This window comes from Urocitellus parryii, chromosome 7 (genome assembly GCF_045843805.1).
Source record: "Urocitellus parryii isolate mUroPar1 chromosome 7, mUroPar1.hap1, whole genome shotgun sequence".
Lineage (NCBI taxonomy): Eukaryota > Metazoa > Chordata > Mammalia > Rodentia > Sciuridae > Urocitellus > Urocitellus parryii.
This window is the reverse complement of record NC_135537.1, coordinates 19,684,299-19,707,600: the sequence shown is the minus strand read 5'-3', so window position 1 is coordinate 19,707,600 and position 23,302 is coordinate 19,684,299. Positions and strand designations below refer to the sequence as shown.

General features: G+C 40.0%; 1 protein-coding gene across 1 annotated transcript in view; it reads left to right on the top strand.

Annotated features, from left to right (window-relative positions):
- Positions 1-16,605, top strand: part of Deptor (DEP domain containing MTOR interacting protein) — a 136,243-nt gene extending 119,638 nt beyond the window's left edge. The window contains exon 9 of the mRNA XM_026393861.2: positions 14,333-16,605. Within this exon, the coding sequence (XP_026249646.1) occupies positions 14,333-14,461 (129 nt within the window). The 3' untranslated portion in view covers positions 14,462-16,605. The remainder of the gene's footprint in view (positions 1-14,332) is intronic.
- Positions 16,606-23,302: the final 6,697 nt, after the last annotated feature.

Here is a 23,302-nt window from a genome sequence, read left to right as displayed (position 1 = left end):
CCCATATCAGAGCACAACCACCTTAGAGGAAGAATGAGAAAGGTTGACTCATTTAGAGGTTAGATCATAACACCAACAAACTACAGATCATCCCTTGTGGGTGAAATAATGCCTTGTGCTTTTTTTTTAAAGGACTTTATTGGGGTGTGTGTGTGTGTGTGTGTGTTTTTTAAGAGAGAGTGAGAGACAGAGAGAGAATTTTTTAATATTTATTTTTTAGTTTTCGGCGGGCACAACATCTTTGTTTGTATGTGGTGCTGAGGATCGAACCCGGGTCGCACACATGCCAGGCGACCGCGCTACCGCTTGAGTCACATCCCCAGCCCCTGCCTTGTGCTTATGAGAACAAAGTTATAGTTCAATTAGTTGCCTGATGAATAACCTTAATATTCTTTATCTTGGTTAAGAGTCAGTCTTTTAAAATCTTTGGAGGGGGAAAAAAGTCTAATAATTTCTGAGTGTTAAAACAGTTAATAATAAACATTTTAAAGCCAAACAGATAACTGGGTAAAAGGTTCTTATGGAGAAAGGAATTTGGGATCAGGGAGGAAGGCTGACCTCGTCGAGCCTTGTATTTGAGTCAACGTGTGGAGGATGTGCCTCCCACTGTTGGAACCTCCCCTCAACCCACTCATAATTGCAGGGAGTTCTGAGGAGCTTTCTGTATCCAGAGTAAGCCAATTTTGTGGTGGCTATTATGGTTTAGATATGTGACATCCCCCAAAAGCTCACATGTGAGACAATGAAAGCATTTTCAAAGGTGATATGATTAGATTATGAGAGGTGTAACCTGAATGGAGGATTCATCCACTGATATGGATTAACTGGTGGTAACTGCAGACAAGGAGGGTGGGATACAGTAAGTAGGGGGTGCACCTATGCACCTTGTGGGGTTTATATTTTGTCCCTGGAGAGTGGAGCTCACTCTCTCTGCTTCCTGGTTGTGTCCTAGGTTGCTTTCCTCAAGTTTCCTTTCTGCTAGGATGTTCTGCCTCACCTGGGGCCTAGAGGCATGGAATCAGTTAAACATTGACTGAACCTCTGAAACCGTGAGCCAAAATAAACTTTTCCTCCTCTGAATTGTTCTTGTCGTGTGTTTTATTGACGCAAAAGCTGACTAAGAGCAGCTTAGGAGTGTGAGAGTGAGATTTGATCCTAAGGTGATAGGTAATGTGCATGCATTGCTTCTTTCCAGTGACTGGACCTTTCTTATGGCTTTGGGAAAGTGCCACATTGAGAATATGCTGTATTCCTTGAATGCAAGCAGGCCTTGCAAGTGGTCCTAGAACAGTCCCGGGCTGCCTGTGGGAAGTGGACGTGAACTGTCAGTATGGGTCACAGATCCTCCATTTGGCTTTTTCCATATCTCTAGAGAAAATCCCAGGAAAACAATTTTTTTGTCTTAACTTTGAGAATCAAGTTCCACGAACTGAGCCAGCATTCCCCATCCTTGCCCCTCCTTTGGGTGTACCACAATCCCCCTGGAGTTGATTTACCCAGCTGGGCAGAGTGGACCAAGGGTAAGCCTAGATCTGACACACACCAGTGGTTGATGGGTTCAAATGGGGCAGATTCTGTGTAGGGCCAGCAGGCACTTTGAATTTCTCAAATTGAAACAAAAATGCTTTTGTGCTGCTTTGAGTTACTGTCATTGTTGTTTTATTGTGAAAGATAGTCACTCTTATGAACAGTTGGCTTTCCTTCAAGGCTAATTGTGCGCTGTTCTTTGGGGACACCACATAGACATATATAGCGTGCTTAAAATGCATGAGGCTTAGAGAAGGACTAATTCCCTGGGGAGAGAATCCTGTGCTTGTCCAAGAGCTGGACCTCTACCTCCTCCCACACCCGTCACTCCAGCCAGTTGCATACTTGGAGAAGAGATTTATGGGGCTGAAGATACAGCTGCAAGTTTTCTTTTTCTTTCTTTCTTTTTTTCCTCCCTCCTTTTCCCCCTCAGAACAGTGTTCTGCTGTCCTGGCTGTTCTGCTAGAGACACAAACCCACAACTTATTTACAACAGCAGCATCTGAAAATTCTAAGTCGTGTCCTTGATGAGTGTGAATGTTTTTATAAGCATAAAGCATTCCATGGATGTAATGAATTCCTACTTACCAGCAAATCTTGAGCTGGCTTATGTCTCTAATATTTTGATGAAGGACCATCTTTGAGTCTAATTACACTGTACAACTGCTTCAGCTCTGAAACAGCTTTGTTAATGTGAATACCTTAGGGACAGGACCACGGATTCCACAGATTCTGCTCTGACCCCTCTGTTTACTTTCAATGTATACTAATGGTTTACTGTGGCTTCTAGATTCTCTGTCTTTATAGGGTTCTCTTAGATTGGAGCAAATTCTCTTTTCAGTTTTTAAACATTCTTCATCTAGGGGTTGGGGCTGTAGCTCAGTGGTGGAGTGCCTGCTTCACATGTGTGAGGCACCGGGTTCGATCCTCAGTACCACATAAAAATAAAAATAAAGATATTTGAAAATAAAATTCTTCATCTGAATGAGTGAGGCCATCACTTGACAAGTTTGCATTTCCCAAACTAGAATCCAGACTGGCTTTCCTGAATAAGAAGCCTTGCCTTCAACAATTTGCTTTCACTGGACTATATGGTGGAAGAAGGATTGCGTAGGAAGAAGAATGAAAGAGAAAAGCCAACATTTATTTAATATTTACTGCTATTAAACACTGAGATTAGTACTTAATCAGATTTGATCCTATTAATAAACTTGATCCTTATTTTACAGATGAGTGAAGTAGAATTCAGAGTTTTCAACTTGCCCACAGTCACAAAACTAGTAACTTATAAAGGTAGGGGTTAAAACGAAAATGTTATTGAACTATGTAAAAATGTACAAAGTATTTAAGTACATCTACAGTTATTACAAACTGAGTTGCTAATGTAACCACTATCAAGGAATTCTAAATCATGGACTAGTTATCTATTTTTGAAGTCTTTTTAAATTAGTCATACCGTAAGCATGGTATTGTGTACAATATGGGAGCGGAATTGCTGATCATAGGCTATACATATGTATTACATATGTCTAGGGTGACCTTCTGCGTAATTGCTCTATCCTTTATTGAAAATGGGACAGAATAGTCTTAACTGTTTTTGTGTAATTGCCCATTTATCCCTTGAATTCTGTGAATTTTGCTATGTGGTTTATGAGACTTTTTTTAGGTGGGTAAGTGTTTTCAATTTTTTTTTAATTTTCCTGATAAAGATTTGAACCTTTGATCACTATGAAATGTTTCTCTTTTCTATCGTACAGTTTTGGTCTTAAGTCCAATGCACATGTATGAGGATCAGTTACTAGACTTTTAGTCCTGTCACATTCTGCTGACGGCTATGCTACACAGTCTTAAGGGAAGAGAGCTTTGTAATATGTCTTTTTGCTTTGTTTGTTTGTTCATAAACCTAAATGCATTAAGTGCAGGAAAGAAACTCTGATCTTATGTTCTTCCATTTGCATGGCTCTGAAACTTCAGTTTATGTATCTAAGAATAACATTTCCTTTACAAATTTAATAGAAACAAATGCCTGGCCTAGTTTTTGGCACATAAGTATTTAATAAACCAAAGGCACTGTTAATAGTAAACATGTTGTTCAATCACCATTTTCTTTTCCACATAGAACATTAGAGCTAAAATGTACTTTAAATTTTCTAAAAATGTTTTCTTTTTTTTTAAATATAATTTATCAGATGAAGAACTAATACCCAGAGAAGGGAAATAGCATGCTTCATAATTCAGTTTATTGGGTGTAGAGTTGAGATTAGAATTTATCTCCTGACTCCTGCTTCTGCGCTACTTTTCTTTTACCCTGTGCTTGAGGATCCTTGGAGAATCCCTCATCAGAAAGAGAGGAAGGAAGGAGAGAATGAGAATATCCCCAGGGATAAACTCCATAGGAAATTGATTTTTGCTGTGAATAAACCAAGTTTTAGAGGCACGTAAAGGGTGTTTATTATCAAGCATGGTGATATCTATGCTGTGTTGATCATGTTATACCCAATTTCTCACCCACCTACTCAAGACAGATGATATATTTAATCTTTTGCTCTTCTGTTTCTATTATGAAGCAGCAATAACCACAACAGCAAAAAAAGCATTGGGAGTGGAATTGTTCATGCTGGGTGAAGGCAGAGATTAGGTAATATAATCGATTATTATGACAAATGATGTGGTTTAGGGAACTTGCTGGCTGAACTATATGCAGCATTGCCACCAAAGGTGATTGTACCCTCCTCTATTCCTCTGGAATCTTTAAGCTCTTCATCCAGAAATCATTAATCTTCCCCTCATTGTTGCATCATAGTTAAATCTAGCAAAGGAGAAGAGCTGCCATCAGTGAGAAGGACCTTCCTCCTCCTCCTTCAGGTTATGAGGAAACAGGGTTATCTGAACTGTCTTTGGAGATAAGATGGCACATAACCCTGCTGGATCTGACTTACGTTTGCCTGAGTTATTGTTTTCTTTTCCCTTCCTTCCTTCCTTCCTTCCTTCCTTCCTTCCTTCCTTCCTTCCTTCCTTCTTTCCTTCCTTCCTTCCTTCCTTCGATTGAACCAAGGGCATTTAAACACCAAGCCACATCCCCAGCCCTTTTTATTTTTTGTTTTGAGACAGGATCTTTTTGCAAAGTTACTTAATGCCATGCTAAATTGCTGAGGCTGACCTTGAACTTGTGATCCTCCTGCCTTTGTCTCCCAAGCAACTGAGATTACAGGCATGAGAGTTATTTTTTAGGAGAATAAAAATGTCCCCTACCTGTTCTTATTTATTTTCTTCTCTGTATAAGGATGATGGTGATAATAATGATGACTATGTAATGAGCAGTGTTCCATATTCAGGGATAGTAGAAGGAAAAAGCAAATGTTGTGTTCTTGAGAAATTAATTATGTCTAAGAGGCACTTAGACACCAGATCAGGGTAGAGTGTTCATCCATAGGGTGTTAGTGCCAGTTTTAGGGAAGTGGCTAGCTGAGTGCAAGATGCAGAGTAATCTAGGATGTAAGTCTACAAGTTCAAGGTCAGAATCCTGGCTTCACCACTTGTAGCTACATGAACTTGGGCCAGTGAAGTAACTTAAATTTCCATTGTAAAATTCGAATAAAAATAATTAACTGCCTCAGGAGGGTATGATGAGAATTTTAAGTGAAATCACACACATCAAGAACTTTGGAAGAGGGCTGGGCATGGTGGTGCATGCCTGTAATCCCCGTGGCTCTGGAGGCTGAGGCAGGAGGATCACAAATTCAAAGCCAGCCTCGGAATTTAGTGAGATCCTGTCTCAAAAAAATATATAAAAAATGGGCTATGGATGTGACTCAGTGGTTAAGCACCCCTAAGTTCAATCCCCAGTATCCGAAAAAAAAAAAAAAAAAAAAAGCTTTGAAAGAAGATTAGGTGTTCTTAGCTATTATAGCACTGTCCATGCTGATTGGCAAGTTGTGACCTAAGAAGTCGTCTGGGGTAAGGACTGCTGTGGTATGAATGTTTGTGTCTCCCAAATTCACATTTCACACATTGAAATCCTAGGCCCCAAGGTGAAGGTATTAGGAGGTGAGACCTTTGGGAAGTTATGAGCTCATGGAGGTGGAGCCTTCATGAATGCCGTTATGCCCTTTTAAAAGTGTCCTGAAAGAGTGCTGTCACCCCTCCCGATATGAGGATGGGAAGGTATCATCTGCTAGGAAGCCATTGGCCCTCCCCAGCACCTCTTTGTTGGTGATTTTAGAATTCCTGCCCTCCAGAAATGGGAGACAAATATTTGTTATTTGTAAGCTACCCTGTTTATGGTACTGGTTTTCGCCTCCCAGACAGATTGAGGTGTGGACCCAATGGCTGGGCTTTCAGAAGTGTGCATTGGAGAGGAGAGAGAGTGCTCTGTGGAAATGTGTCTGCCATTGCTTTCACATTATTCAGGATCCTATTATGACAGTCACATGTATGATTTGAAGCAAAGATTAAGGGAATAAGAACAATCAAAATATAACTTGTTTTTCTTTTTGAACACGAAATTTCAACATTTTTCAAATATTTCTTAATTTACTCATGACTCTTTTTGCTGTGGTTTACCCTAGCCTTCTTTTCTTTTTGATGTTTTGGCCTTCAAAAGTTGTAACTTTATTCTCAGTAGGCCTGACCATAGTATTAATTTGTGACATCAACAGTTGAGATAAAGCTCATAAATGTCATGAGAGGTATGTGTGGACTAACATGACAGCATGTTTTACTTTTTGTGTTGTGTTTTGGGAAACTTAGATGTTATCTCCGATTGTGGCTCTAATCTTCAGCATTTTATAGATTATTATTAGCTTTGAAGCCTAAAAGTTAGCAAAATTTGACTCAAGTAAAAAACTGAAATGTGATTTTTTTTCCCCTTTTGTTTGAAGTTGTTAATACTCATGGTTAAAGAATATAATGTTATAAGACAGGTGGGATGAGCATTTAAACTAATGATGTTGGAAAAATTTTGACTAGATGCTTTGCAGCACTGTTTCTCGAAATGGTACCTGATATGCTCAATGAAAATGGGAATTCTTAGAGCACACTCCCGGAGAGTCTGATTTGGTAGGTCTCGGGTGAGATCTGAGAGTCCACACTTGAGAAAACTACTCAAAGTGACTTGTATTTGCAGTGCAGTTTGCAAGCTAGCATTTTATATCTGAGTGTGCTTTTTGCTTAAGCAATTGGCATTAAAAGTGACTTAGACAATGTTGATTGCACACATAGCAGGAACAGCTACCATGCAACTGCCCCCAGCCCCCAAAAGCCTTCCTTATCATTTGCTGCATTTCCTGACCTAAGAAGTGTTTAAGAGAAGATAGGCTGGATGGCTGGCAGGGTCTGATAGAACAGGGTTCCACTTGTAATGGGATCTTGATCAGGATGATCTCTAGAGCACAGTAGAGCATTCTGCTTGATTGAGAGTTTTAGGTTTGCTGCCTGGCATCTGGTTCCTGCTTTCTGTATCATTTAGATGGACAGGATTCCCCACCCCATAACTAGGAACCAGCTCTTCCTGATTATTTTCTGCATCTGTTTCTGTCTCTTTTATCTCTCTCTTCCTTCTGATTTTTGTCTCTAAAGCTTTATCTGCCTCTGTCTCTCTAAACATTTTCTGTAATCTTCAGAGAAAGTCTGAAGCAGCTCACCCTTCAGTCCTTTCAGGATCAGAAAGAAAGAAAGAAAGAAAGACAAAAGAGGCAAAGACAAGTCAAAGTGCATTCATACGAAGCAGTGGCAGGGTGCAAGATTCTGAATGGATGCAGATTCCCAGGGCAGGGAGAAGACCTTCTTGTAATTGTAGGTGCTGTGTTTCTCCCCAGCCTCGCTCCCACTTTGGATGAATCAAGTTGAGTAATTGTGGGACTTCAGCCATGTAAGAACAAATGTGCAGTTGCACAATCCCTTGGGAACTCAGCCTGTCCAGAGGGTTATCATCCATCTGCCAGGACTGGCGCAGGGAGAGGAATTAGAGGCAAGATTATTTAGTTGATTTGGCTTCCTATCAGGAGGAAGGCTGGAGTTCTGCCTAGGTATTTGTTCCAACCTGATCACACCCTGCAATGTGCTTAGTCCTGCCTTCCTCTTGTTAACTCTTACAAGGCCCACTCAGTTTCTTAGACTTTTCTCCACTGCCTGCTTGCTCAGAGACATTTCTTTCCTAGGCTTACTACGACAGACGAAGGTGATAACATGTTTCATGTCGCTTCATTTAAAAGTTAGCAGATGGGAGAGACTGGATCCTAAACTTTGCCAGGTATGGTAGCAAACACCTGTAATCCCAGCTATTCTGAAAGCTGAGGCAGGAGGACCCCACATTTGAAGCCAGCCTGAGCAATTTAGTGAAATTCTGTCTCAAAATAAAAAATTAAAATGGCTGGGGATGTAACTTCAGTGGTAGAACACTTGCCCAGCATGCGTGAGGCCCTGGACTCATTTCTCTGCAGCACACACACACTCCTGGGAGATGAGTTACAGAGCAGCTGCACAAACTCATGATTGATCGCTTTTCTAAGAATTGGGGAAATGAAAGAACTGCAGCCCAATCTTTGAAAATAGACATGATAAAGATGATTATAAGGAAAAGTGTTCTGAACTCGCTTGAATTCTCATCTAAGCCCTCCAGCCCAGGAAGGGGGTAATATGTTCCTCAGGTGGGCCAATTCAGAGGCACCTGTTCTCTGTATTTGTGTCTGTTTGCTTTTTAATACAGAGAAGTCATTTCCCCCCAAGCTGTGCACTTCCTGTGGTTACTCATAATGCATGTTGATTTGCAAAATATAGTGTACCATGGATGCTAATTGGAGGTCCATTATGACTGAATACCTTACACTGTAAGACTGCAGTTCTAGATCATTTTGTACATTTTTAGTAACAGGACATTGGAACTGCAGGAACCACAGTGTTGAGAACACTTGGGGAGAGATGACGTCTTTCTAAAGTCTAATTCTAAAAATACTACCTTGAATATAAGCAGGATAAAGGTTTTGAAGCCTTTTTTTCTTCCTTTAAGGAAAATTGTGAAATAAGTGTCTAACTCTACATATTGTTGAGAATGACAAATGACACACATAGCAACCCAGTCTTAATTGAATAAAAACCTTCTTAAAAAGTTGAAAGATCCTAAACATCAAAACTATAAGAGATTTGAGTGGGTCTACAACTATTTAATAGTTAAAGAGAAAAAAATACCTATCTTCCACTCTTTGCATTCCTCAGAATTCACGTGTACATACTGTACTTCATAAATTTGTATCTGTGTAATGCTGTGGATTCATATGGAGTTTAAATTCCAGATGTGGCACTTAACTGTGTGACCTTGAGCAAGTAACTTGACCTCCCTGACATTCAGTTTGCTCACAAGGATTGTATTGGGAATTATGGGTTGCCAATGAGAGAAACCAGCTATGATAAGAAAAAAAAAGAACTGATTAGAAGGATATCAAGTACACAAAACAATCAAAGGCAAATCTAGAGAACCACAATTGATAAGCAAGGGACAGGAATAGAGATGACCTGGAGACCTAAGAACCAATGCAAATGAAGTTTGTCTTTAGTGTTACATCCAGATTCAGTGCTTCGGGGAGAGTGAGGGTGAATGGCCAAGCTTGAGTCAGGTGACCCCAGGAATGAGGGAGGTGACAGGGTACCTCGGTTGACATTCCTATGCATATTGCCCACTGCAGAGACAGAGGGAAGGTGATTTCTGAAAAAGATATCAAGCTGATTTTAGGATGACAGCTGGGTGTCTGGCCAGAACCTAACACATGTCACTACATGGTTGTTAGGAAATTTTTGGTTTGTTTGTTTGTTTGTTTGTTTGGTACTGGGAATTGAATCAAGGAGCATTCAACCACTGATCCACATCCCCAGCCCTTTTTATTTTGAGACAGTCTTGCCAAGTTGCTAGGGCTTTGCTAAGTTGCTGAGACTGGCTTTGAGCTTCCTGTGATCTTCCTGCTTCAGCCTCCAAGCCACTGAGATTACAGGTGTGTACCAATGCGCCCGGCCAGGAAGATTTTTTAATTAAGTATTTAAAGTACCTGGATTGGTGCTTGGAAAAGAATATGTTTTATTCTCTCGTCTCCTGTGTGTGTGTGTGTGTGTGTGTGTGTGTGTGTGTTGCTGGGGGGATTGAACCCAGGGCCTCATGTATACTAGGCACTTATTCTACCACAGAGCTATATTCCCATCCCCAAAGACAGGTTTTCAGTCAATGGACAGACTTTACTGAAAAGCTGCCCTCAATTTTGAAAGGACCCTACCTGTGATATTCTGCTTCTCCAACTAAATTGTGAGCTTCATGAAAGCAAGGACTCTGGTGGTTAAATCTTTTTTTTTTTTTTTTAATTTCTTCACACTCACTTTGGTTCAAGATGTCTTAGCCTTGTCCCCTTGGTGGCAGAGGTCTCCCCTTGATGGTTATACTCCCAGAGGTGTACCCAGGTGTTGGCACAGGTAAAGAGGATTGTGGGCTATGAGTTGTTCACAGGGCATTTGTTCTAACCCCCTATTGCCCCTGCTACTTCGAAAGGGAGTGAGAATGTCTAATTGCCCAGTCTTATTGCCTTATTTTATGAGAAAGCAAATAAGTCACACTTTGGTATTTGAGAAAGGTGCCTGTGTGTGCACATGCATACAAACCAAAACCAAGAAATGATCCTCTCCCTTTGCCTAAAATTAAATTTAATTCAAGCCACCACTCACCAAGATGTATGATGTCCAGATCATAAATAAAATTATAAATAAAAAGAAATCCCTTACCCTTTAGCAGTCACCCCCATGTCCTACCCCTGTTCTCCAGCCCTCTGCAACCCATAGGACTCTGCCATTCTAAACATTTCCTACAGATGGCTCCTCTGAAGTGGTTCACTGGGAGCATGGCTATGGGGTATGTATTTTGTATCTGGCAAGTGGAGTCCTCTCTCTCTGGGCTGTTGTGACTGGCTTCTTTCACTTCGTATGTTTTCTAAGCTCATCCGTGCGTGTTACAGCGTGTGGTTTGTTCCATTTTATGGCTGGATAACCTCCCATTGCATGGATACTCCACATCTCATTTCTCCTTCAGTTCTCGAAGCTTCAAGCCGCTGTCTCTTTGGCTTCTTTTCTCTGCTGGTTCCAGATAGGGGATTTCAAACTCAAACGCCCATCAGCTAAGCATCAGTTAGGAAGTAGAAATTACGGTGGCAAATGAGAGGGTGGCGTATGCCCCATTGAGAAGGGGCTGCCCTTACTCAGCCCCTGTCCAGTGGCCATCCGGGCTTGATGTGATCAGGTCTTCTCCTTGTCCAGGAGAGGCCCCAATCTGGATTTTATATGAAGAATTTCTATTTTTTTTTAAATTGTTGGTCAGTTAATACAAACTATAGACAAAACCCAGTGTGGTGCTGACTCATTCTGAATGTGACCCTGTGTGATGCAGAGACACATTTAATTTTGGGGAACCTGTGAAGGGTGAGCTGGAGCTGGACTTCCTGGAAACTCTTGCTTTCAAAATGATTGGATTATTTGGCAATACAAAGAGGAAAGAAGAATCAAGCTCTAAAGACCAACTCTCTGGTATGGGAGGGGGTGAAATTCCTCCCATTCTTTGGCTGGAGAGTCTGCTCTGCAGAAGAAAAAAACAAAAAAACAAAGCCCAGGCTAATGCCTATGTGCAATTAGAACGAAATTGTCCTGTGCATTACTGTGACCCACTTGGGGAGGAATTACGACCTGGTGCATGACCTCCATTATGACTCTGACCTTGACCATGGTTGACAAATGCTGATTTTATATAAGACATGCCCTGAATCCAAGAGGAAAGACTAATGAAAAGGAACAGGGAAAACTGGTGATCACGGGGTGGCCTTGGGCAGGTGAAACACCTTAGTGATGTAAATTGGGGAGTAGAAAATCCAAGAAGAAATAGCAACTGTTCACTGAGTAAATAAACAGTCTGCTTATGACCTTCCACTTTCTATTCTGTTTTGTATGTGACCTTGAAGGGAGTGTTTTTAAGGAAAAAAATGAATAGAACCTAGCTCTACTGTATTGCTTGGTGTTAAGGAAGAGGTTTTAAGTGCATTCTCTAATCCGAACCTGTGAGGATAAGCATGTTTACCTAACTCTTTTAAAAATAAGATGTATCATGTTATTGTTTGGATGTGAAGTGTCCCCCAAAAAACTCATGTGTGAGACAATGCTAGAAGGTTTGGAGGAGAAATGATTGGGGAGGAATTAGTCCCTGATGGGATTACCTGGTTGGTGGCTGGAGGCAGGTGGGATATGGTTGGAGGAAATGGTTCACTGGGGGTGTGGTTATGGGGGATCTATTTTGTATCTGGCAAGTGGAGTCCTCTCTCTCTCTGCTTTCTGATCATCATGTGAGCTGGTTCCCTCTGCCACAATCTTCCACCATGATATCCACCTTATCTTGAGCCCCTAGGAATGGAGTCTGCTGTCTGTGGATTTGGACTTCTGAAGCCATGAGCCCCTAAAATAAAACTTTCCTCCCCTAAAATTGTTCTGGTGAGAACTTTTAGTCACAGCAGCGAAAAAAAAACTGACTAAAACATATTATGAGACATAGAAGAGCAGAAGTGATTTGTTTAAAGTCGTCCATCAAAGGGGCCAAGGATGTCAATCTATAATGTTGGATTCTAAATCCCACATCTTTTCTGCAGAGGCAGAACTGACCTTTTAATACTTTCAAATTTTGGTGTACCTAAGTAGTAGGTATAGATTGTTTGGAACTTAATATAATGTTTGAATTTAAATTGAAATTATCCTCTGTTATTGTTTAGAGGTGAGGTATCCCATCACCCCGCTCCCCCCCCCCAAAAGCTCATGGGTGAGACAACACAAGAAGGTTTAGAGGCAAAATGATTGGATTATGAGCTTTAACTTAATGGGTGGGTCAGCCCCCCAATAGGTATTAACTAAGAGGTGACTGGGGCTGGCAGGGTGTGTCTGGAGGAGGTGGGTCATTGGGCATGCCTTTGGGTATGTATTTTGTGTTGTGGAGCAGAGCTTCCTTCCTGGTGACCATGACCTGAACCTCTTTCCTCCACGTCACTTCCACCATGATGTCCTGCCTTATCTTGGGCCCTGAGGAATGGAATCAGCCATCTGTGGACAGAGACCTCTGAAACCATTAGCCCCAAACGAACTTTCCCTCCTCTCATTTTCTTGTCAGGTCTTTGGTCACAGCCATGAAAAAACTGACTACAACACCCACTCAGAAAACATCTAAAGGGAAATGGTAGCTTCAGAATGTTTTTGTATTTTCCACATTGTTTGGTTGAATCCTTCAACACTAAATTAATTAATAACCAGTTAGGAGCAGGAGCACACATTAGTTACTCAGGCCTTGTACTAACAGGAGTGGGGTGATGAGAACCACAGATATGGGACTCATCACTCAATTAGTCCATCTCAACCATCTTCCATACTTCCTTTCCTTCTCCCTGTTTCTATCCCTTCTCCTGCTTGCTGTCTTTTCCTTCTTCCTATTTTCTTATTTTCCCAGTGAAAGGAGAGATTTATGTGGAGCAAGAAGGCCTTCAGACTCAATCCTAATTGTGCTGTTTTATTTATGCATTTAGTTATTCAGTTCATTCGACACTGAATATGTGTAAGTACTGCTGCTATAACAAATAAGCACAGACTTACCAAACTTAACTGATATATACAGAGTGGGCGCACATAAATGAATGGTGCTTGTCATTGTTTTGTGGTTCCCTCTCCTGCCATAGGTTACCACTCACTGTAAAAGTTAGCCTTTGTTAGCCTCATCCACTTTTCTGGGGATAGGAAATAGGGAGATTTGTAGAATTTATCATTACAACTGGTACACTTCAGCCAGGTGTGATGGCACATGCCTGTAATCCCAGGGACTCCAGAGGCTAAGGCAGGAAGATTGCAAGTTTGAGGCCAACCTTAACTACTTAGGGACACTTTGTCTTAAAAAAAAAAAAAGTAGGAGTGAGGTGGGGATTGGGAAAGTGGCTTTCTTGGTAAAGTGCCCCTGGGTTCCATACACAATACTGGAAAAAATGACTGGACCCCTTGACAAATGGAAGGAAGCACTAGGAAGCACTATTAATAATCATGTAAAAGCAATATTTATAAAAGAGAACTGTTTAGAGAACACTGGACCATAGGTTTTCTTGTCTACAGAGTCCATATGAATAATTACAGCCATAAAAAAAAAAAAAAAAAACAAACCACAGTGACTGTAAGGAAACATTGCATCTCCACAGATTTGGAGCACTGTAACGAAGCTTTGTGTATTTCACCTTCTTTAATTCTTGCAATAACCTTATAAGGTAGGTAACATCCCTATTTTAGAATTAAAGGAAATAAAGCTCAGAAATTTAAATAACCTAGCTTAAGGTTCTGAGTTAGGATTTAAGCCCAATTTTGTGAAACCCTAAAATAAATGCTTCTTCACCAGGCACATTATTGACGCACACCTGTAATTCCAGGAACTCAGGAGGATGAAGCAGGAAGACTGTAAATTGTTTGCCAGGGCAACTTAGACCCTGTCCCAATTTAAAAGGGGGTGGGCCTAGTATTGTAGCTCAGCAGTAGAGCACTCCTGGGTTCAATCCCCAGTACTGAAAATAAATACATAAAATACATGTTTTTTTCCCATCACAATGCCAGGAAAAATGTGGCTTTTTGGAGATTGTTGAATTGGAGTTGTCAGTGGGTTTGGATGGATATTTTAAGAATGACTTACCTGTTATGGCTGCACGCTATCTTTATGAAAGGTCTGTAAAAACCTTGCAGGTATAACTGATGTTCTTTCTTTTCATTGCTCCTTTAGGTCTGTCAGTTCGTCGTCTCTGTCAATGGGCTCAATGTGCTGCACGTAGACTACCGGACCGTGAGCAATCTGATTCTGACAGGCCCACGGACAATTGTCATGGAAGTCATGGAGGAGTTAGAGTGCTGAGCAGCTGTCCCTCCAGGCCTCCAGTGGCCCATGGGTGACCAGAGTGACACAATAACACAATGACAACACTTCATGCGAATGGATGGCTTTGGACATAGGAAATTTTTCTTTGTGCATACACATCTTAAAATTGAGTTTCATACACTGTTTGAATGTGGAAGAACCGGGTAACACATATTTTAAAAAACATTTGGGAACTAGAGTTTTCCTACATGATGGAATTGCCTTACTAGATTTCTAGGTGTAGTTCTCATTCATTGTATTTTTAAATCTTAGTTTGCAGAAAGTTGTTAAAATGTTTTTCTACCCAGAAGAGCAACATGCTAAAATTCCCCTTTTAGGAGTCATTAGTTGTTACAGACTTAAAATTGTACTTTTAAGCTGGGCACAGTAGTATGTACCTGTAGTCCCAGCTACATAGGAGGCTGAGGCAGGAAGATGGCCAGGGGTTCCAGGGTCACAAGGCATGATCCCATCTCAAAAAACAAAAGCAACAAACAAACAAAAACTTTCACCCAAATTAGCAGGGAATTGTTTAATCGAGGGTCTAGATTTCACCAAGCTTCAAACGAAAGTGACATCCATAGGAATGTGACCTGTTAACCAACATTTCCAAAAAGGTTCCAAAGCATCTAAGTGATTAAAAGCCATTATAAAATGACAAATTTCTTAATTACTGCCTTCAGTATCAACTTTTAACTTAATGTTAATTAGGACATTAGATTAAAAAAAAAAGAAAGAAACCTTGTCATGCTGTGAGCAGGTAAATAGGGAAATAATGATCTTTTACTGAGATGATTATTCTTTTTACTGAGCCTAAATCATTTGGTTCTATAAATCAGCTATAACCATTTTCTAGAATTAATTCTAAATATATTGAATGTGAATAGAAGAAGTTTGTGCATAGACGACACGTGAAGCTCAAAATCAAGCCTTCTAGCAAGGGTTTTACTTTGCAAGTGTCCACTTTTAAGGTAAATATTCTAGAATTCAGTTTCTGTGTGATAAAACTTGAAACTCTGAATTGCTTTCTTAAACCCAAATTGTTACTGGCCTTATAATGCAACATATTCCAAGGACATGACATGCTGCTCATTAGGGGGATTATTTTCACTGAAATTGCCATCTGGGGTAGGGATTTTTCATCTTTGTTGTACAGATGCACGATTCCTTTTTTGGTCTAGGAAAGAGTACATCTTGGGTCTTGGTATGTAGAGGTAGTTCCTCAAAGTGCCAAATGAGGGAGTCTGGGAATGCTAAATTCTTTTTATTATTTCCCATAAACAACAAGATTGCTTTCTTAATATGCTCTAACAAAGTAAGAGGGTTGTACCTCAGTCATTTCTTGGTGATAGGTTATCACCATACATTGGTACCAGCGGATGGGAAAACATGCTGAAGATTTTTTACATATATATATATATTTTTTTTCCTGGTAATCCAACTTTTCTAGCTGTAGTCAGAGGATAGGATTTTGAAGTAATATTGAATGTCTAGCATTAATATTGTCAATCTATATTTGAGAAAGATGATTGCCTCCACGTGTGTGTGCGTTTCTACTGCGTGTTGGGCTCTGTGCTGTGGTATTTGCTGTGTATGATTTCCTTCCCTCCTCATCACAGTCTTTTGAGGTAGATATCACCACCCACATTTTTCAGATGTGGAAACTAAGTCTGAGCAAGTTTGAATTTGTTCTCTAAGCTCAAACAGCTGCCAAAACTACTGCATCCTACAGCCTGAGTTCAAACACCAGGTAGTTTCATGCTAAAGCCTGTGTTACCCCTCCCCTCCAAACTTTCCCCATTTAGGGACCTTATATTGGAAGCTCTCATATGCCAGGTGCCATGCTAAGACTTGACCTGTTTGTCTTTAATGAGCTGTGGGGTCAAGGCCAGCGTTATCCCCATTGTACACGTGAGGAATCCCACTTGTAAAGAGGTTAGTCATATGCCCAAACCACACAACTAGTCAGTAGGAAAACATACTACCTGGGTTTTTTTTTCCCCATTTTTTATTAGCTATTTATGTATATAGTAGTTGGTTACCACCTGGTTTTTAACAACATTTCTTGTAGCATCTTTTAAAGATGGGTCTTAGATGCTTTGTTTCTCCAGGTCTTCATTAATTGACAAGAGAAGAAAGAACGCCTTTCCAAAAAAATGCCATCTTTTCACCTGCTGCTTGTACATTTTACTGAGATCCCAAGGCCCACCGTCTTGAACCCTGGGAAATATAACTTCCCGTGAGCTAACCTGAGCACCAGAGAAGTACCTGTACTCCACACAGCCTTCCCCTGCCAGGGAGCGGAGGCAGAGAGGGTTTTCTTCCTTGGTTCTCATCACCCTCAGTTTAAAGGCCAAATGCCAGAGTGTCTCTTAAGGCCACAAGAGCTGTACGTTAGCCACTCCTCCGCCCACCCCAGTGTCCTCATACCTGAGTCACAGTGAATGCCCCTGTGTCCCACGTCCTCATCTCACTCTCTTCAGGGTGTGCACCTGCTGTTTCTCTTTCCTAGAATGTTCTATCTCCTTCTTTACCCAGGAATCTCTTTCTTCTTATCAACCCACCCCTTACATATTGTCTCCTCTGAGAAGCCTTTATTGCCAGTTTCCTAATTCTGGCATTTATGCCCCTTCTCTGAATTCCTACAAACCTTGAGTTAGTCCCACCCCAACCCCATTATAGTACCAATGACATTCCTTTGAAATTGCTCTGCCTCCGGACTGTCTCCCAGCCTAGACGCTGAGCATCTGCAGAATAAGGATGCCTTGGTACCCAGGAGGATATCCCTTTACCTAACATAGTTCCTTACACAGAGGAGAATTCCAGCTGTTTATTGTTGCCCAACAACCTCCCCCTAAGTTTTTTTGCTCCCGACCCTACAGGTTGTCAGTTGGGGCAGAATTAAGCTGAGGTGGCCCACCACTGCCCCACGTTTGTGGTTAGTGAGCAGTTGGTGGAGGCTGCTTGATCTTGGATGGTGCTGCAGTTTGAATCTTGAAAACCCCTGAAGACCCATGTGTTAAAGATTTGATCCCCAGAGTGATAATATTGGGACAATGGTGGAACCTTGTAGAAGGTCCTTAAGTCATAGGAGTATGTCCTTGAGAGGGACTGGGAGGCCCTAGTCCTTCTTCTTTTTCTTCCTAGCCATCAGTTGAGCACTTTTGTTTCACCATCTTCTCCTGCTGTGATATCCTGCCTCACCATAGACCCCAAAGCAATGGCCAGTTGATGGCCTGGAACCTCCCAAAATGAGCTATAGTAAACCTTTTCTCTTTGTAAGTTAATTATCTCAGGTATTTTGTTATACTGATGGAAAGCTAACAAACACAGATGGTCTTATGCATATGTCTTATAGTGGGCTGGGACTGTGGGCCAAATTGCCTGTTTCCACTGCATTTGACTATTCCCCAGAACTAGCCCAGGCTGAGATTAAATATACTGCAATACCTTTCTTCTACTTGCTTAGAAGTTACATAGTTTCACTTCCACACCATTTTATGAGCCAAAAGGAGTCATAAAGTTAGTCCAGAACTAAGGGGTAGGAAACAAGATGCCTCCTTTTTATGGGTCAATTTCAAAGAATTTGTAGCCATTTTTAATCCACCTAGAGTGGGACACCACCACCCCCCCCCCCGCCCCATTTGTTTAATAAATCCCAACAGGTAACCTAGCTACAGAAAGCTTTTCTCTATCCAGATGCAAATTACTAGTCAGCATCCTGGGTAGAGTGTAATATTGAATCAAAGCTGTTTCTAATGAAAACTTCAAGTCAGAAAATCCTAAAATGATAGTGCTATGGGAGGCCATGTGGGGCATGGCTCAGTCTTTTCATTTGATGACCAAGGAAACAGAATGGTCACGTGACATGCTCAGACCCACGAAGCTTGCTGGGTGAGAGCTTAGGCCAGAGGCCCTGTTCCTCCTCCTAACCAGGGCCTTTGCAGTCCTGCTGTGTAGCCGAGGGTAATGTTGCCAGAATGGGCCTTTGGCTTGTAGGTATTCAGCAAAGGAAAGAGGTCTGTAAAGGCTAGGGAATAGAGTTTTAATTGATCTGTCTTGAATTGTCAAATCATATCATAAAACAATAAGTATTCTACCTGATATTTTCACAGTTTTCTGCTTTAAAATTTAAAAACCCATTTCTAAATGTAGCACAAAAGAATATCTTAAATGAATAAGAGCAGTGTTTCTAGGAGCTTTTATTACGTGTGTGTGTGAGTGTGTCTGGACTGTGCCTTCCCCACATAGGGCACGGGTATTGTGTGAGGTTTTACTCACACCCGGGGGCCTCTGATATCTTTCTTTGCTCCCTTCTTTGCTCACTTTTGATTTATCAGGTGTTTGTGTATGTGATGAGTTTATCTTTTGGTGATGGAAAGGAATATAGTTTTTGTTTCTTCATTATTTCAATGTGTGCAAATTTGAAAGCCATGTTTTGTTATAGAGAGAAATGCAGCTACCTTTTGGGTTGAGTCTTGAGGTTTTATTTGTAATCTTTGTTAAATAATTGTATAAATTCATAAGACGTTAAGTTGATAAATGGGGAATAACTTGGAGATGATAATCATTATGTGTGTGGATTAGTGTGATTGACTTCACACCATCTTATAAAAGGTGGCTATACCACAGGGACAGGTAATTCATATTTAAAATGTTACTCCTGAAAGTTTGTTCATATTGGAATCTCACATTTTTAAATACTGTTTCCTTTCAAATGTATTGTGAAAATAATCTGCTGTCTTAAAGAGAGACCTGTTTTAAATTGTTGAGATTAACTATTCTCTCCTGTTGAGTATTAATCCTGTTTAATTTTTTTATTATAAATGATCAGAATAACTCTAGAACATGTTGGTTTTGCTAATTGGTTGAAATCTGTCACTGTCATTGACCATGGTTTTAATCACTTAAGGCAGATTTTCAGGTGCAATGTATCTTTCTTCATTTTAATACCAAAACACAAATGCGCTATGTACCAAAATGAAGTTCATTGTCAAAGATAGCATATGGTATTGTTAAATGAATTAATAAATGTACTTAATATATATCTTTAAAATTGGGTTGAGGTTTATTTGCCCTTTATTAAAATGGTAGCATAATACTTAGAATTATTATATAAAAACAGAGGCATGTGGCATGAAATAAATGGAACATTTTTAAAACAATGACTTTAGGGCTTCAGCTTTTCCTGTCATTTAAAACAAATTAGCCAATTTTTGTTCAAAGAAAGGGTTGCATTATAAGCTGATCTACTACTTATTTATCAGAGAAAACACATGGGACTCATATCTAATTCTCTAAGGTAGCCAAAAGTGCCATTTTTAAACCTACTTCTTGATGGATTTTTCTGGAGGTCTTTTGCCTGGAAAAAAAATATGCACTAAAATGTGTTTTTTTTTCTGTACTATATTTGATTCAGAATAATTTTCTCCTATACAGATACCCTATATGATGGGTATTGTAGGATGTTCTATATGGAAAAATACCATGTACTTGTCATTTTTAAAAACTGATGACGATGGATTAGGAAATAAGTTAAATAATTCTGTATTGCGGGGGGATGTAAAGTTTTAGGGGTTAGTGGTTATTCACACTATACTCAGAGTTAACCAAAAGGACATTTAATTTTCTATTGCTTATTCACTTATTGATTCATTCAGGAAACCTTACTGAGGACTTGGGTTTTAGACACTGCACGTACGCACTGGGAATACAAAGTGAGCAGACGTGCAAGCTAATCCTTCAAGAGTCACCTTTGGGCTTGTCTCTTAAAATTATTCTCTCTGTAGATGGGGGAATAAGAAAGCAAGGTGTTTAAACAGCTGGGTTTTTTGTTTTGTTGTGTTGTGTTTGGGGTACCAAGAATCGAACCCAGGGGCACTTAACCACCGAGCCACATCTCCAGCCATTTTTATGTTTTATTTAGAGACAGAGTGCCACTGAGTTTAGGGCCTCACTGAGTTGTTGAGGCTGGCTTTGAACTTGTGATCCTCCTGCCTCAACCTTCCAAGTCAATGGGATTACAGGTGTGTGCCACTGCACCCAGCTAAAACATCTGTTTTAATGCTAGAGACCACCTTCCAACTCAAGAACCAGAATACTGATAATACTTTAATAATTTAATTGTATTTTTCTTCCCACTCCCATCTCTGACTTTCCCTTAATCAAGGAAAACACAGTGATGAACATGAAGTTTACCATTCTTCTCGCTTTTTTTGGTTCTTATTAATTGTTTAGTTTTTTTTTTTAAAAAAATAAATTTACTAAAAGAGCATCGAGTTTTATGTAATCTGCAATTTGCATTTTATTCTCCAGATTTTTATGTATAATAATTCATTCCTTTTTCAAACTCAGTAAAATCCATGCCGCAAATTCTTTAGTTTCCTGTCGATGGGCAGTTGAGCCATTCCCACTGCTATTGTCATAAGTGTGGTTGCTCTGAACATTCTCATGCCATCTCCAAACAATAGAGGAGTTTCTTTTAGATGTCCACTTAGGAAAATAATTGTTGAGTTGTAGGAAATATGAACGTCCAACTTTATAGAGTTATACTAATGAGCTTCCAAACTGACTCAAAATACAAAAGTGGTGTATATTAATTAATATCTTCTCCAACTCTTCACGTTTTGAGACTTCTTGATGATTGTCAAATGAGTGTATGTGTGGTCGATGATACTGAGGTTTCTAAGGTGCTGCAGAGCTCCTAAACTAAAGCACAGACTTACCTACGTTTGCCATCCTAATTTACTACATTATGCCTTCATCATATGCAGGATGTCTTCAACCTTTGTATCCTACAACTCCATGAATCAATTGAGGCAAGGATTATTGAGAGTTTGTATAATATATTCGGGAACCTCCAACAAATAATCTGTTACTCTACATTCAATTGAGTGCCTTAAAAGGGCCCATTCTGTCACTTTTTTTTTTTACATTTTTTTAAATTTGTAAATATACATGATAAATATTCATGATAGAAGAGAGTATTTTGACATTATATATACATGGAGCATAACTTATTCTAATTAGGATCCCATTCTTGTGGTTGTCTATGATGTGGAGTTTCATTGATGGTGTATTCATATATGAACATGGGAAAGTTGTGTCCAATTCATTCTACTGCCTTTCTATTCCCATCCACTGTCCTTTCCCTTCCTTCCCCTTTGTCTAATCCAATGAACTTCTATTCTCCCCCTACACACACACACACACACACACACACACACACACATTGTGTGTTAGCATCAGCAGATCAGAGAACATTTGGTCTTTGGTTCTTTGGGATTGGCTTATTTCATGTACAATAATAGTCTCCAGTTCCATCCATTTACAGCCAAATGCCATAGTTTCATTTACCAACTCCATAGCTTGGCTGCCATACACATTGACATGGCTGCGTTACTGTGCTACGCTGATTTTAAGTTCGTTAGGTATATGTCAAGGAGTGGGATAACTGGGTCAAATGATGGTTTGGTTCCAAGTTTTCTGAGGACTCTCCATACTGCTTTCCAGAGTGGTTGTACCAATTTGCAGTCCCATGAGCAATGTATGAGTACACCTTTCCCCACACATCCTTGCCAACATTTATAATTACTTGTATTCTTTATAATTGCCATTCTGACTGGAGTGAGATGGAATCTCAGTATAGTTTTAATTTGCATTTCTCTAATTGCTAGAGATGTTGAATATTTTTTTCATATATTTGTTGACCAGTCATATTTCTTCTTCTGTGATGTGCCTGTTCAGTTCCTTTGCCCATTTATTGATTGGGTTATTTGTGGGGTTTTTTTTAATATTTTCTAATTTTTTGGTGTTAAGTTTTTTATATATCCTGGGGATTAATGTTCCATCTGAGGTGCAGGTGGCAAAGATTTGCTCCCATTCTGCAGGCTCTTTCTTCATGTTTTTGATTGTTTCTTTTGCTGTGAAGAAGTTTTTTAGTTTGATACTATTCCATATATTGATTCTTGATTTTACTTCTTGCGCTTTACGCGTTTCGTTGAGGAAGTCAGTTCCTAAGCTGATGTAATAGAGTTGGGCCTATATTTTCCTCCTCATAGGCCCAGAGCTCTGGTCTAATTCCTGGGTCCTCGATCCACTTTGAGTTTTGAGCAAGTGAGAGACAGGGATTCAATGTAATTCTGCTACATATGGATTTCCTAGCATCATTTGTTGAAGAAGCAATTTTTACTTCAATGTGCATCTCATTCTGTCACTTTGACTATTTTTCTCAGTTACTGAGGAATAAGGAGATTCACAGGTTAATAGAAAACATAGCTCTGAATTTTGGATTGTAAATTGGGAGGAAGCCAAAATAAATTTGCTTTTGGATCCGTATCTGACTCAGATACCTAGCTATTGAAATTAAAACATATGTGGAATGTGGAAATGACTCACCAAACATAATCTTTAAAGTTTAAAATTTCCTATAGAATAGTTTCACAAACAACAATATCTATTTCTTACCCTATCAGATTCCCAGCAGTTTTACAGCCTGGTAGGAAAGCAATAAAAAACAATCGACATGTTGGCACTATTGTAGGTCATTGTATCCGATAGCAAAGCTCTCCGGGGGTATTGGAGAGTTCATCTTGATGATGGAGGTGGTTTCCCCCCACTGCCCCGTGAACACACCTGAACTGAGACATCATTAGAATTACATGAGCAACACACATCCTTGTGCTTCTGTTTGCATAAGCTTTCTGTGGTCAGAGCGGAAGCACAGGCTACTGCTTGCCTTGTATGTCTGATGAACGTACTGAGCAAAATAAAGGAAGGTTTGTCAAGAACTTGGCTCACGTGTCTCCTTTCTTTAGTTTCCAGAACTTGACAACTCTC